General features: G+C 44.8%; 1 protein-coding gene across 1 annotated transcript in view; it reads right to left on the reverse strand.

Moving 5' to 3' along the window:
- Positions 1 to 15,180, reverse strand: part of crb (cell polarity complex component crumbs) — a 227,234-nt gene that overhangs the window by 172,979 nt on the left and 39,075 nt on the right. Inside the window, exons 3-5 of the mRNA XM_045759691.2 lie at positions 11,253 to 11,462; positions 8,590 to 8,732; positions 1,948 to 2,189 (exon numbers count right to left, since the gene is read on the reverse strand). Coding sequence (XP_045615647.2) covers positions 1,948 to 2,189; positions 8,590 to 8,732; positions 11,253 to 11,462 — 595 coding nt within the window. The remainder of the gene's footprint in view (positions 1 to 1,947; positions 2,190 to 8,589; positions 8,733 to 11,252; positions 11,463 to 15,180) is intronic.

Genomic DNA, 15,180 nt, shown 5'->3' on the forward strand with positions numbered 1-15,180 from the left:
TTTTAGGTCCAGATAGATGCAGTCAACCCAACCATCTCTTTCCTGTAATATCTCTGTGGCTCGATCATAGAAACTGAGTAAATTCGATACACAGGATCTTCCAGATCGAAAACCATACTGTCTGTCTGATATTATATCATTTCTCTCTAGGTGTTCTACCCATTTAGTTTTGATTAGTTTTTCCAATACTTTCACTATTACACTTGTCAATGATACAGGTCTATAATTGAGGGGGTCTTCCCTGCTGCCACTTTTGTAGATTGGAACTATGTTAGCCTGTTTCCACCCGACTGCTACGATTCCTGTACACAGGGATGCCTGAAAGATCAGGTGAAGTGGAATGCTGAGCTCAGATGCACATTCTCTCAGAACCCATGGTGAAACGCCATCTGGGCCAGCTGCTTTGTTCTTACCGAGCTCCTTGAGCATTTTTTCCACTTCGTCTCTAGACACCTCTATGTGCTCTATGCTGTTCTCTGGAATTCTTATTGTATCTGGTTCCCTAAAGATTTCATTTTGTACAAACACACTTTGGAACTTTTCGTTTAGTGTTTCACACATTTCCTTTTCATCTTCCGTGAATCTATTTCCCATTTTCAACCTCTGAATATTATCCTTTACCTGCAATTTGTTGTTTATGAATTTATAGAATAGACCTGGTTCTGTTTTACATTTGTCCGCAATCCCTTTTTCAAAATTTCTTTCTGCCTCTCTCCTCACTGCCGTGTAGTTGTTTCTCGCATCTTTGTATCGCTGGTATGTTTGGGGGTTCGGCCTCTTCCTGTATTGATTCCATTTTTGTGTCTTTCGGTCTCTAGCCCTCTCGCAATTTCTATTGAACCAAACCTGTTTCCTAGTTCTGCATCTCTGTTTTGGTATAAATTTTTTTGTGCCTTTATCATATATTTCACAAAACTTGCCATACATCTCATTCACTTCCTTGCCTAGCATCAAGTCTGTCCAATTATACTCACTAAAAAAATTTCTAAGGTCACCATAATGTCCTCTTCTGAAGTCTGGTTTTTCAACTGCTTCAACCTCCTTATTTTCTTCCAGCTTATAACGCATTGCATACTTTATTCCCAAAAAGACATGGTCACTTTTACCCAAGGGAGGAAGGTACTGAATGTCAAATATCTCTTCCTCCTTCCTGGTAAATATCAAATCTAGCATGGAGGGAACGTCCCCTTCGAGTGAGTGAGACAACTGTTGTGCATTACATCCTGAGAAAGGTCAGTAGTTGCCCAAAGGGGGACCTCGATAAGCCAAAGTACAGGCTTCTTATCTCTGAGAATTATATAATTTACTAAAGGTAAAATCAGGAAAATTGGCCAATACCAAAAAAAAATGGGCAATCTTTCAGAAATCCAGATTTCTTGCAAATCTGAATCAGTCTGAAATGATATGATCCAAATTTTTGAAAGAGCACTGTACAGACTTAGGTCTAATCTTCATTAATGTTAGGCTTTCTAAGGCATAATTAGTTACTAATACGGTATCACAGCTACAGGAAAATAGTTTAGTATTAGAGGAGCTCATGCCTACCTCCACCTGGTGTATGAGGAGGAACGGAGAAGAGATGAAGAAGTGCAGGCAGTCACAACCAGGGTAAACGAAGCAGTCACCGCCACACCCACCAGAGAACAGTCCATCACCAAGCAAGTGCAAGTAAAGCCAAGACAAGATTCCCAACAATCACTAAACACATTATAGTGCATATACTGTAAGCATAATCCCATAGAAAACAAATGCTTGACAGAAATTAGGAAGAAAAAAACCTTAATTTAATTAAACATTAAGAGAAATCTAGAATACCAATTTATTCATTGAACTCGGATACAATAATACCAGATTCAGTTGTATTAAATGACATGATAGTCAACAGCAAACAAATTAGCCAAGAATGCAACAACAACAATAAGAGAAATGCTTGTATCATGTACTCACTACAGTCGGTACCATCCGGAAGAGGACAGACATTCCAAGCCACTCCCATGTGTAGGGCTAGAGGGTTTGTGAGTACAGTGCCAGCACCCTCAAGAATGCACCCGGTGAAGTTCTGTCCAATGGTTAGTTGTGGGGTGGGCGACCACAGACCCAAGTCAATAAGAGGTGAACTGGAGCTAGTCGTGTTGGCTACCATTACAGTTGATTGGTCCACTCCCATTCGAAAAACACCAAGTTCAAACCTGAACAAATAAATCATTTTATTGAAACAAATATTTTAAATACAACATTCTACACTTCTGATCAGATAACTTTATTAACAGTCTTAAAAGGATTTTAACCACTGCACTGCGCAAAGTGCCATTAGGCGCTCGAGAGTCGTGGATTTTTTTTTAATTAGGCTATATTTTAATGTTTTTTAATGTTTTCATTACTCTTTGTGTTTTGAAATGAAAATGATTGAGTTTGGAAACATTTTGACATTAACTTTACCTGAACATTTATAAAAACAACAGAAATATGTCCTTAACAATTGCACTAAAAAGTTTTAGCCAAAAACTGCACAGTGCAGTGGTTAATGTTTGATTATTTTACTATAAAGATAATTATAAAACATTAAATTATTAGATGTATATTTAATATTAAATATGCCCAAAATTAATATTAAATTAATAATATTAATATTAGAGATTAGTATTAAATTAATGCCTGAAACGCTATGTGTGCTAGTGGCTTTACAAGAATGTAAAATTAACTTCATTTTTATGTTCTCTCTTAACCCCCAATTTACTTTCTTGTATATAAATAAATAAATACTGTAAATAAATAAATAAATAAATTAAATGTTTTCCTAGTAGGTACTGAATACTTTACAAAACATTTTTAAAACTTCAACCTCTTAAGAAGTAGACATCAGTGGAGGCCTTAAAGGCTTGTCTGTAAGCCTTTCAAACACTAGTTTTTCTGGGGGGAGCCCCGTCGGCTCCCCAGAGCTATCCAGGCTGATAAGGAGTTCTTGACTACTGGGGACCATGAGCCAGAACCTGGCCCCCTTAGAGAGGCACGAGGAGCAATCGCCTATAGAAACCCCTGTGTGGTTGGGAGCATTCTTTGTCTGCCATCGACCGGGTCAGGCACCCAGAAAGATAGGCGCCCCAAAACAAACCTCTATTCTGGTGAAAATATTGCTACTGAAAGCCAAACGAATAGACAGAACTCTCCAAACGAAAATTAGAAAATGAGCATGATGTCATCATGTTGCCGCCCTTCTGTCTGCACAACCTCCCTCCCTGGGAGTGGGAAGAGGGAGTCCCAGACCCTCGCATCAGCGATCCAACTGGCAGTTCTTGGCTGATGTGATGCTGGCAGGTCATGTGCCTCTGGCTCCAGTTTTGATTTCAGTTACTGTGCCTTGTGGCGTGGTCTGTCTCTACAGGTGGTGTGTGAGCCAGGAGTAATATTCTATGGTGCTCGGGCTGCAAGCGCCTAAGGTTTCCTTCCGTTCCCTGAAAGTACTGCCCTTGGGGCTTGGGGTCACCTTGGGGCTTACCTTCGCTGTGTCTTTTACTGCTCAGTACTTGGCCGCCCTTGGAGTTGACTGGGATTTTGGTTGCCCTTGTTTGCCTCTGGGTAGGAGGTAGTTTTTGTCACTAGTAGGGGCATCGGGTACTGCACAGCTAATGAACAAATCCACAAGGGCCGTGACGGATCCTCTCGGATGTAGGTTCAAACCCTCGTCACGGCCCTTGTGGATTTGTTCATTTGATACATCATACTATTGTGATTTCTGTGTGTACTGTACAGTTAGTTATCACCTATTATAGCGGATGGCTCTGTTCCAACTGGGTACGTTGTCCTCTTGCAGGGTTTTTCTTTTGTTTCTGTTTTCCTGCCTGGTGGAGATGGGGAGGCCTGCCTTTGGTTGGCTGCCCCTATCTATACTTGAGGGTCTTTATATAGATATATCTGTGTTCTTGGTGGTACCCCCCTGCTAGGCCCCTGTGAATGGACATGTCCCGGGGGTTCAACTTTTAGAAGTTTGCTCGGTAGTTTTGGGTGCTGGTTTGCAGTACCCAATCTGGGCTTCCCTTAGCATGATACCAAGGCTAAAGGCCCTGAAAAACCCTGCGGGGGCTTTGTGGTCCGATGGATACAACCCTTTAGTCCCCTCTCGCTTCGTGCGAGGTTGGTGGTTGCTCTGTCCCCTTGTCTCAGGGTGACAATCACTGATTGTGCCTCTGTCATGCTGCCTGTCGGGTCGGTGATTCTTCTGACCTGGAGTTGTGCGACTTTTGTTCTTTGTACATGCTCCAGTTCACCTAAGCTATGGAACATGATATGAGGGTGCAGGCAGCAGAGGCGTTGCAAGCTCGGTTTAGGTTGCTGCAACGCGATAGGTTCGTTGCTTTCCCCGGATGCCCTAAGACTGTCCCGTTTTGCTAATAGGAACCCGGACTTGGGGGCGTTAGTCGCTTTGACTTTGGCTTCGTCCGCCCCTCCTTGTCTTTCCCCTTCGGTGGTTCATCCAGTGTTCTTCCCCCTTTGCTTTTGGCTCCAAAACGTCTGAGGGTTTCGGAGTCAGGGCAGGGTTTAGTTGATGTTGAGACTCGGGCGGTCTCAGGGAAGTCCCCTTTAGGGGTGGCAGCGGAGGCATTCGAGCTTAGTACTCCAGCTGGAGCTTCTGGATCTGACCAGTGGGCCCCCTTTCGTTCCTGCTTTTTCAGCTGCTCCTGCCTTTTCTTTAGAGGCGAGGGGTTTGGAGGACGGCTCGGCCCCGGGTCCTCGGGGTGAGGCTCCCAGAGCAGGAGAGGGGTTGACTTGGGGGCCTTGGACCCTGTTGGACCCAAGGGTTTTTTGTACCCTCGGAGCGGGGCTTGGTGCTACAAGGTGAGAGGTTTTCCTTCACTCCCTTCTCGTACGAATTGAATTCGTACCCTAAGTTTGGTTCCATGATCCCGTGGATTCCTCGGTCCCATCCTTCCGGAGGTTTTCGGCTTCACGCGTCCTGTCACATATGGTGCGGGAAGCCCTTGCGGTTTACCTCCTGCGCGGCCCAGATTATGCTTTTGTGATGGAACCATGTTCCTTCGTATATAGATCTTTGTATTCGTACTAGATTCATTATGAAGTTCCGGAGTCGTCCTGGTTGGCAGACTGCCCGCTCTTCTCATTGGAGGCTTCGCACATGTTCTGTCGGTCCTGCGTACTTGAGTAGAGGGAGGTTCAGACGGCGTTGCAGGTTTTCCTGGGGGGCAAATTTGAGCATCTGTATGCATTTTTGTTCACCTCTGGCCTTCCGCTGGATGTTGGTGTGATGAAGTTTCATGTGCAGGTTCCTTCCCTTTCGGCTACCTTGGTCAAGGAGGATTTGCGTACACATTGCTTACACGTCGTTTGCACTATTGAAGCTGTTCGCGCCGCTCCTGAGGGATGCGGTTTCACTGTTTATTGCTTCTCAACTCACGTGTCGGCAGGTGGTGCTCGCTTCTTCCTTGGAATCCGCTTGGGCCCTGGCTCTTAAGTAGTCTTTGCCTTTTTGTCCATTGATGTTTGCAGAGTCTGCGGTTGTGCAGTATCTGCAGGCAACTTCAGCTAGTTGCCCTCCTATGTCGGACTAGTTAATCCTCCGGGGGCCCATGGTGAGGCCTTCCCAGAAGGGTCCTGCAAAGGCCCAGGGTTCTTCTCGTTGTGGTAGGCCAGTGGTGCCAGATTCGGGGCAGATGCAGCCTTCGGTTCCGTCTTTTTCTGATGGGCGCAAGGATTGCCTTGTGCGCCGCTTAGTTTCAAGTAAAGTGCGTCGGCCCTTTCGCGGTTCGTCCCATTGACGGGGTGATGGAGGGGGGGGGGGGAGGCTCGCTCTGTTTTCTCGCTCCTGGTCCCATGATTCGTGGGCCTTTCGGGTCGTTTAATGCAGCCTGTGGTGGCGTTGGGTGGCTCCTCCTCCAGTTCGGGGCTGGCAGGGCAGGCCTCTTCTCCTGCGCTCTGTCGACTCATCTCTGAGTGGGTTTGCTTGGGCGTGGTCGAAACAACCACATCTTTCAGGTGGGTTTCCCGCCTGTTTTCGGTCCCGAAACGGGACTGCGTGGACCTCGGGTTCATTCTGGACTTGTCCCGTCTGAACCCCTGGGTTTATTGCCCCTCCTTTTGAATGACTACTCTGTCCCAGGTCCGTCTTCTGTTGGAGCTGTGTACTTGGATGGTGTCCCAGGACCTCAAGGACGCATATTGGCACGTCCCGATTCATCCGAGGCTCAAGGACTGGCTCGGTTTTGTTGTGGGGAATCAAGGTTACCGCTTTTGTTGCCTTCCATTCGTGTTCTCACATGCCTTACTCGGATCGTAGTGGCCCGCCTGCATCTGTTAGGAGTTTGGGTTCTGGCCTGCCTCGACGACTGAGTGGTTTTGGGCTCCCAACCAGTCTGCTCGTGGGCTCGCCTGGGATTTGGTTCTTTCCCAGCTTGCTGGGCTCAGGTTCCTGGTGAACTGGTGGAAATCACATTTGGTTCCCTCTTGGCTTCGGTCTTGGCTGGGTCTTGTGTGGGACGCTCGGACCGCTTCCTTGTCTATTCCTCCGGCGGCTCTGCTTTCCCTGCGTTCTCGCCTTCATTTGTTCCTGAGGAGCTCCCGGGCCATGTGGCGATTGCTCGAGGGTTTGTGTGGGAGCCTGAACTTTGCCATGATGGTCTACCCACTGGGTCAGGTGTGGCTTCGTCGGCTGTTCTGGTTCCTTTGAGGACGTCATTTCCACTTCTCTCGCGATCACTGGTTTAGACCTCTGGGGGATTTGCGTCTGTTGCTGCATCGCCAGCTTCCTCTTCTGGTTTTTGCGGGATTCAGTGCCTTGGCGCCTACCTGAACCCTCACTCGATGTGTTCCCAGACGTGTTGTCTTTTGGCTGGGGCTTTGTGACTAGTGCTCACCACGCTCATTGCCTGAACCGAGGGGGTTCAATGCGGTCCTTGGCTCTTTGGGGCTGGTCGCTTCGGGTGACTCGTCTGCCAAGTTCTCGGGGTTTGGCTCTCCTGACGGTTCATGTTCTGGGGTGTCCAATGTCCTGGCGGACAGCCTGTCCCAGTTCATTCCCCTATCCACGGAATGGACGGTCGACGCCAACTCGTTCAATTGGCTCTACCAGACATTCGGGCCTCGGGAAGTAGATCTCTTTGCATGGGCATGGTCAAGGCGTCTCCTGGTATACGTGGCGCCTTTACCCGACTGCGAGGCTGTCGGGATCGACACCTTCAGGCATGACTAGATGAGGTGGGGTTACCTGTACCCCTTTCCCTCGGTAGACAGCCTCTAAGCCGTCTCCCTTGTGTAGCTTCCGGGGATCAACAGCCAGGGAGTGTTCATTATTGTGTATTGTTATTATTGTGTATTAATCTAATCTGCTTTTGTGTCAAAATTTCTTGTAATGTACCTGTAAAATTTTTTTGTAAATTTTACTGTAATTATTTTACTTAAAATTATCTGTACCTGTAAAGTAAAGTTGTAATGTACCTGTAAACATTTTTTGTCAATTTTACTGTTAATTGTCTAAAAATTAACTGTTAGTTTAAGGACTTGCCCAAAACGCTATGCGTGCTAGTGGCTTTACAAGAATGTAAAATCAACTTAATTTCTTTGTTCTCTGTTAACTCCCAATGTACCTTCTTGTATATAAATAAATAAATAAAATAAATAAATAGGTATGCCAAGAGACCTCCAGACCACCAACCAGGAGGCCTGGTCACGGACCGAGCTGCAGGACACTGATCCTCGGAATTATTGAAAGTTAACTGAAAGATATGGCTCGGGAGAGTAACCAAAGTGTCACTCAGAAAGAGGCATGTCATTCCACCTAATGATAAAATCCACAGGAGCCATGATGAAGATTCAAACCAATGTGCCTGGTATTCCCAGACACACACTCTAGACAAAAGCCACGACATGGTAAAAGAATTACAACCTGGGGTTTTGCTGAACCCACAACAATTCCAGAGGTTTTCACTGAAACTGAACCTGGGTTTCACACAATTCCCCCCAGGCTAAGCAAAGAGCAGGATGTGCAGAATACCCCCGTTGAAAAGCAGAGGTGCAACAGGTACTCTGAGAGAGAACTCTATCAACATCAGAGGCCCGAGACTGTTCAACACGCTTCCACTACACATAAGGGGCATAACTGGCAAACCCCTCACAGTGTTCAAGAGAGAACTGGATAAGCACCTCCAAAGGATACCTGATCAACCAGGCTGTGACTCATACGTCAGGCTGCGAGCAGCCGCGTCTAACAGCCTGGTTGATCAGTCCAGCAACCAGGAGGCCTGGTCGACGACCGGGCCGCGGGGACACTAAGCCCCGGAAGCACCTCAAGGTAGCCTCAAGGTAGCAGGCACTCTGGCTTCTGTCGTTCAGGAATGCTATCTCTGATGACCCTCTATTCTATCTCTGACACAGAAATCACAGTAACGTGATGTATCAATGAGAAAATCCACAAATTGTGGATTTTCTTATTGATATATCATGTTACTGTAATTTCTTTGTGTATTCCACTTAATGCCCTACTTTATTTTTTAATCAATATTACAAGACTAAATTACAGCATTGAATCTAAAATATTACACTATATTACTTAAGACTGATAATGCCAGTCATGTATCTTACTTGAGGTAGACTCTGTGCCAGACATTGTTGTTGAGATGTCTTCCCAGCGATGTGGTGTATGACTGTCCGTGGTGCGTGAGGGAGAGTACTAGAGCACCGTCTTCTGTCACACCAAGTACCAGTGTGTCACCCCCTGAGCCCTCCTGAAGGAAAGAAGTACATAATATATTTTGGTGATTATTTGTCTTTAATATATAAATGTGTCATATTACACAAAAGTTGTCTTTCAGCACTCCACTACTGCCTACAGGATGGGTATGGGGTGCATTAATAACTGAAATTATGATCCATCATGTCTTTAGTATTAACTTACCAATAATAATATGACGACCATAACATGGCATCGGGGATCGAACCCGGACCCTTAGGACTACAAACACTGAGCACTGTCCACTCTGCCATCAGGCCCCCCTAATGGCCTTACAGTATACTGTAAGGCCATTATACTGTAAGCCTGTCAGTTTGTATTTTGTCCAGTTTCAAAGGTAAGAAAACTAAAATGTACAGTAGTCGTTTCATATACTGCCTGTACAGCTCTACTCTGCACTGCCTATTACTATACCACAGTCATTTACAAGTAATTGCCTAAGTGTAATTACCTAAGTGTAGTTACGGGATGAGAGCTACGCTCGTGGTGTCCCGTCTTCCCAGCACTCTTTGTCATATAACGCTTTGAAATTACTGGTGGTCTTGGCCTCCACCACCCTCACACCTAACTATTTCCAACCGTCTACCACTCTGTTTGCGATAGTGAATTTTCTTATATTTCTTCGGCATCTTTGTTTAGTTAGTTTAAATCTATGATCTCTTGTTCTTGAAGTTCCAGGTCTCAGGAATTCTTCCCTTTCAATTTTATCGATTCCTGTTACTATTTTGTACGTAGTGATCATATCACCTCTTTTTCTTCTAGCTTCTAGTTTTTGCATATTTAATGCCTCTAACCTCTTTTCGTAGCTCTTGTCCTTCAGCTCTGGGAGCCACTTAGTGGCATGTCTTTGCACCTTTTCCAGTTTGTTGATGTGCTTCTTATTCTTATGCTTCTGCTTATGTTGATGTGCTTCTTATGTGCTAAGTGCAGTCACGTATTTGCATATCACACAGTACTACCCCATAAACAGTACAGCCTTTGGTAGCAAGTACAGGAATTGCAAAACAGGTTAAAGTGTAGTCTATAGCAACGTCATTGTTTCTGAGCTAGGCACAATTAAACAGTTTCTCCTAAATACACTCTCTTGTTTTTTTTGTTTGTTTTTTTGTTTTTTACACATTGGGTACAGGACTAAATCCTTTCTGGTTCCATTGCAAAGATTCACAGACAATCAGGGGAGATAGACACTGCTGTGATTGCAAACACCATTACAGAAGCAATGATATTTACAAACTGTCCCTTCTGGATCATACATGCGTTAGTATGAAACAGTACTGGACAAATACTAAATTCAGGCCTTCAAAACCCTATGTAAGCCAGAGCTACCAAATAGTAATCTTACTACCTGTCAGCTGACTTACCAGGTCACTACCAGGTCACCAGGTGAGTACTACCCCAGCACCAGTTGAGGCACACAGAAACCACAATTCACTTGAGTGACTTGCCTGAATTTACCTGGGGGCTACACTCTCTAGTGGTCTTAACAGGGATAGGAAACTAGTGGGTTGTCAAAGATCCCTCTATTATTATTCTTGAGGACACTTTCCCAGTTGAATTCTAAAGTAAGCTTCAGAGGGTATATGAGATAATACCTTATGAATGATGAAGAATTTCAGGTTTTCTTTCCTCCATTAGCTTGTTGAATTTCAAACTGTTGCTATCCTGTGTGAGTTACACGGGACCTTTTAAAGACATTGTCTGAATTATTATCATATGATTTGTTCAGAATTTATAAGGCATCGATGAGATCTGCTAATCTATTGTGCTTTTGATATGGTAGTTATGATGTGCGTTGTTTTGCCATACATTCAATATATTACATTTTCAGTAGTGAAAACCATTTGCTAGTCTTCTGATTATTGATGGAGTTTTTGTAGATTGCTTTGCAAGGCCTTAGTTTCTTAGCTTCCTACTGTACCCTAAATCTAGGTGTCATTTACAAATCTAATATGGTTTGTAATATTCTAATTAATGTTGATACATATTACAAATAAGGAGTTGGCCCCAAGATAGAACCTTGTATTACTAAACACAACATTTTTCCAGTCAGATTAATTTCAATTTAGGACTAATTATTCATCCTTATAAACAGTTTCTTTGTACAGTATAGTACACTTATGCTAAAGTGAACCCTTTATGAATGTGGTTTCCAAAGCAATACACCGCAATACAGAATTATTTGCGAATTCAATTATCACACGAGGCATGATTTGCCATCCCTGAACCCATGCTGATGTTGTGTTACAAAATTCTTTCACTCCAGATGTTCTACTAGCTTTTTATGCACAATCTTCTCCAACAACTTAGGAACACTGGCCAGTAGTTCAGTGCCTCCTTGTACTGTATATCGGAGGTAATTCAAATGTCACCATGCCTGACAGCATGGTATTTTCTCCCAAAGACTAGCAGTGTCTTACCTTAGTCTCACTTATTGTAAAAGGCTAATATGATATACTGTACATTAATAAAAATGGTCTTGATAAATGTACTTTACAAAATGAATACATGTACCCACCTGAGAGAGAAGAGTGCCATGCCGACATGTTCGAAAGCTAAGAGATGTGTAGCCTCTAAGGTTGAGTGTAATGGGCAAGACAACACGTGAAGCACCGGAGAAGTGACCCTCCCGGGCACCGCCTCCCAGCATCAAGTCGCTCGCATCCTCAGCCTCCTCCAGAAAGTCAACCGCCTCACTTGTTACATTGTTCACAAATGCTCCCCAACTCTGCAAAGTAGATTGTGCAGATAGTTAATAAATGATAAAAAGTGTTATGAGATACCTTTTCACTTTAGCATTACATAAACTGCAACCTACAGTCTACTTAGCTCAATGATTTTTTTTCAAATATAAATTAATGGGAAACATTAAAGACTTAATTTAATGGGAATCATTTTCAAACTATATGCTACTTGTAAGAAATGTTGCATTTTAAGGGTAATGTTATTAACCACAATAAAGTTAATATACTGTAAATAAATGTAGTCTAAACACCTCTGGTAGGAAATGATCTTAATTACACAAAAAATCCCAGTGTTGAATGTAATGAAAAGCCATTTTCTGGGTGAGACCCGGAGGCTCCCTGGAGCTATCCGGGATGATATGAATGTATTAGACCGCGGCATCAGTCAAGCGAATAGAGTTCTAGGCCCACCGGGGACCATGAGCCAGAACCTGCTCCCCTCAGAGAGGCACAAGGAGCAATGGCCTAGAGAAACCCCCGTGTTGTTGGAAGCATTCTATGTCTGCCATCAACTGGGTCAGGCACCCAGAAAGATAGGCACCCCAAAACCCTATCTGGTTAAAAATTTGCTACTGAAAGCTGAACTGTTGGACAGAACTCCCCAAACTAAAATCGAGCATGATGTCACAACCGTCACCGCGCCACAGTCTGCACAGTTCACACCTCCCCGGGAAGGGGGAAGGGGAAGCTCAGACCCCCACGCTAGCTATCCACCACCAGTTCAGAGGCTGGATGTCAAAACTGCTAAAACCGTCAACTGGTTGGTCAACTGGCACCCCTCCCTCCACCGGGAGGGAGGGGTGCCAGGGATCCTTCGGGTCTCACCCAGAAAATGGCGTTTCATTACATTCAACACTGGTTTTCTGGTGGGAGCCCCTTTGGTTTCCCAGAGTTACTTAACCAAAGATGAAACAAAAGGGACTTACCCAGGAGGCAGTCGCCACTCTCTCCTCAACTCAAAGTCGAGACAACTGGCTGCATTCATTGACCCAATGCGACACATGCCCAACTAGGGCCAAGAACATTAACTAGGTAACGAGTGGCCAAGACTCCTCTTCGACCTACAAAAACCCCGTGCCCGAATGTCAGCCCAAGACATTACCAAAGATGGCAGCCAATGCAGCAAACTTACAAACATCATAGGCACGAGGATAGACCGCAGGCTGGCTGGACCAAATAACCCTGCAGACAACCTGGGAAACCCGAACCCTGGAATAGGGAAGGAGGGAAACCGAGTCAACCCAAAGAGCGTCCCCGGCCACGGAGGCCGTGGTGTGCAGGTAACAGTGAAGAGCCGCAACCGGACACAACACATGATGCACCCCCGGCCGAACCAACCAAGCATCAACAACCCAAGAACCCCTCCAGAAAGCAGCAGTCTCATTCTTCGGCAGAAAAGAACGGGACGGGTGCAAACCAACAAATCTACTACTAAGACCAAAAGAACAGAAACCTCTGCACCAGAGGAGAGCATGAAGCTCCCCAACCCGACCCCCAGAAGCCAATGCCAACAAGAAAAGTGCCTTCGAAAAATAATCTTGAACCAAAAGGGCCACCACAAACCAAGGAGAAGAAAGAAAAGAGAGCACCAGATCCAATGATCAGGATGGCTCAGTCGGCGCATGAGCAGAGCGGAGGTGAAGCAATGCACCAGTCAGCTTGCAGAGTGAAGCAGAAGTAACATCCACCATGAACACACGCTGAAGCAGCTCCGCCAGCGCCTCATGATACGAGGCGATAATACAGTATTTGGCATAAGATGACTGTCCTGAAACAACCAAAAAAAGGAGAAGATACCTGGATTCCAAACTAAAAAAAAACCTACGGAAGGACAAGAAATAACGAAAGGACTGCCCGGAAACTTCATACTGCTGCCAAGATGAAGCATGCAGGTGGGACATCATCAACAAAGCCACCTGCTCACCATACAAATAGTGATAGACCCGCGTCAGAAAGACAAGATGCGAAGACTTGAGAAGATCGAACCAGCTATGTAACGGACTAGCCCAATCTGCTGAAAGAGGCGGAGCAGCAGGAAGACCCTCGGGTTTAGATACCGAGCAAGTAGCGCCTGAAACCAATGCTGGGCCAGCCACCATGGGCCCAACAGGATTACTCTTTATTTATTTATTTATTTATTTATATATAAACAAGAAGGTACATTAGGATTGTGAGGATACATAGAATAGTAATTACAATCTTGTAAAGCCACTAGTACGCGCAGCGTTTCGGGCAGGTCCTTAATCTAAGAAACTTATAAGTACTGTAGGTAAATACTTGCAAAATTTATAAAAATGATAACAGTTACATGGCATGAAAAAATAAAAGATGAGACAGAAATTGTAGGTATATGAAAGCACATAGGTAGCTCAGAATGATTGCAATGACAGCTTGAATGGTAGTTTAACAAAACTTAGCAGGCACAATACAGCATATGGATAGCACATAAAAGAAGACAGCAATGAACACAATGATAAAGTTGTTTGGATTAAGTACATAAAGATTGGGAGATTGGATAACACTAGATACAGAGCAAATTTAAAGCTCTGTGTAGGAAACTACGAAGATGAAATTAGGTACTTTTTGGTTTTGTTTTTAAATGAGGCAAAAGTTTGACAGCTTTTCAATTCACTAGGGAGTGAGTTCCATAGACTAGGTCCCTTAATTTGCATAGTGTGTTTACACAGATTGAGTTTGACTCTGGGGATATTAAAGATATATTTATTTCTGGTGTGGTGATAATGGGTCCTATTACATCTGTCCAGGGAGAGTTTCAGAGCATGGTTTGCATTTAAGAACAGGGTTTTGTAAATGTAGTTGACACAAGATAATGTGTGGAGGGAGCTAATATTTAGTAAGTTAAGGGATTTAAACAAGGGAGCTGAGTGTTGTCTGAAAGCAGAGTTTGTTATTATTCTGATAGCAGATTTTTGCTGGGTAATGATGGGCTTAAGGTGGTTTGCAGTGGTAGACCCCCATGCACAGATACCTTAAGATAGGGGTAGATTAGTGCATAATATAGTGAGAGGAGAGCAGAGTTAGGAACATAATATCTTATTTTGGAGAGTAATATAATATAATACTTAATATAATAATTTCTTAATATAATAATAAGTTCTTAATATAATATAATACTCTCCCTTGGTAAGTCTCCAAACAAGCCAGGACCTGGAGCAACAGCAGAACCAGGGGAAAGAGCTATGGGTAATCCCCACCTCGACCAGTCCTGCCTGAAGGCATCAACCCTGATGGCCTCGCAGTCGGGGAAAGGCGCATATAACTCGGGAGACACCTCGACCATGCCGAACTCGAAACATGCAGGAAACCAACCCCCCTAAGTAATGAGGACGTTTCGACCAAGCCCAAGTGAACCCACTCCAAGATGACCTGACAGAGTGCAGGAGAGGAGGCTTGCCCTGCCAGCCTCGAACCCTCCAAAGGGGAAGAGGCAACCCAACGCCACCACAGGCAGCAAGAAATGACCCGAAACACCCACAAATAGTGAGGCCAGGAGTGAGCAAACAGCGTGAGCCCCCCTTCCCCCCATCATCAATGGGATGAACTGCGAAAGGGCCGACGCCCCTTACGAGAAGTCGACCGACGAGCAGAGCGATCACCTCGCCGACCAGACGTTGTTGGCCCCGAAGGCTGAAATAGCTCAGAAACTGGCACCACTGGCCTACTATGATGGGAGGAACCCCA

The sequence above is a fragment of the Procambarus clarkii genome, chromosome 64 (genome assembly GCF_040958095.1).
Source record: "Procambarus clarkii isolate CNS0578487 chromosome 64, FALCON_Pclarkii_2.0, whole genome shotgun sequence".
In the NCBI taxonomy this organism is placed as follows: domain Eukaryota; kingdom Metazoa; phylum Arthropoda; class Malacostraca; order Decapoda; family Cambaridae; genus Procambarus; species Procambarus clarkii.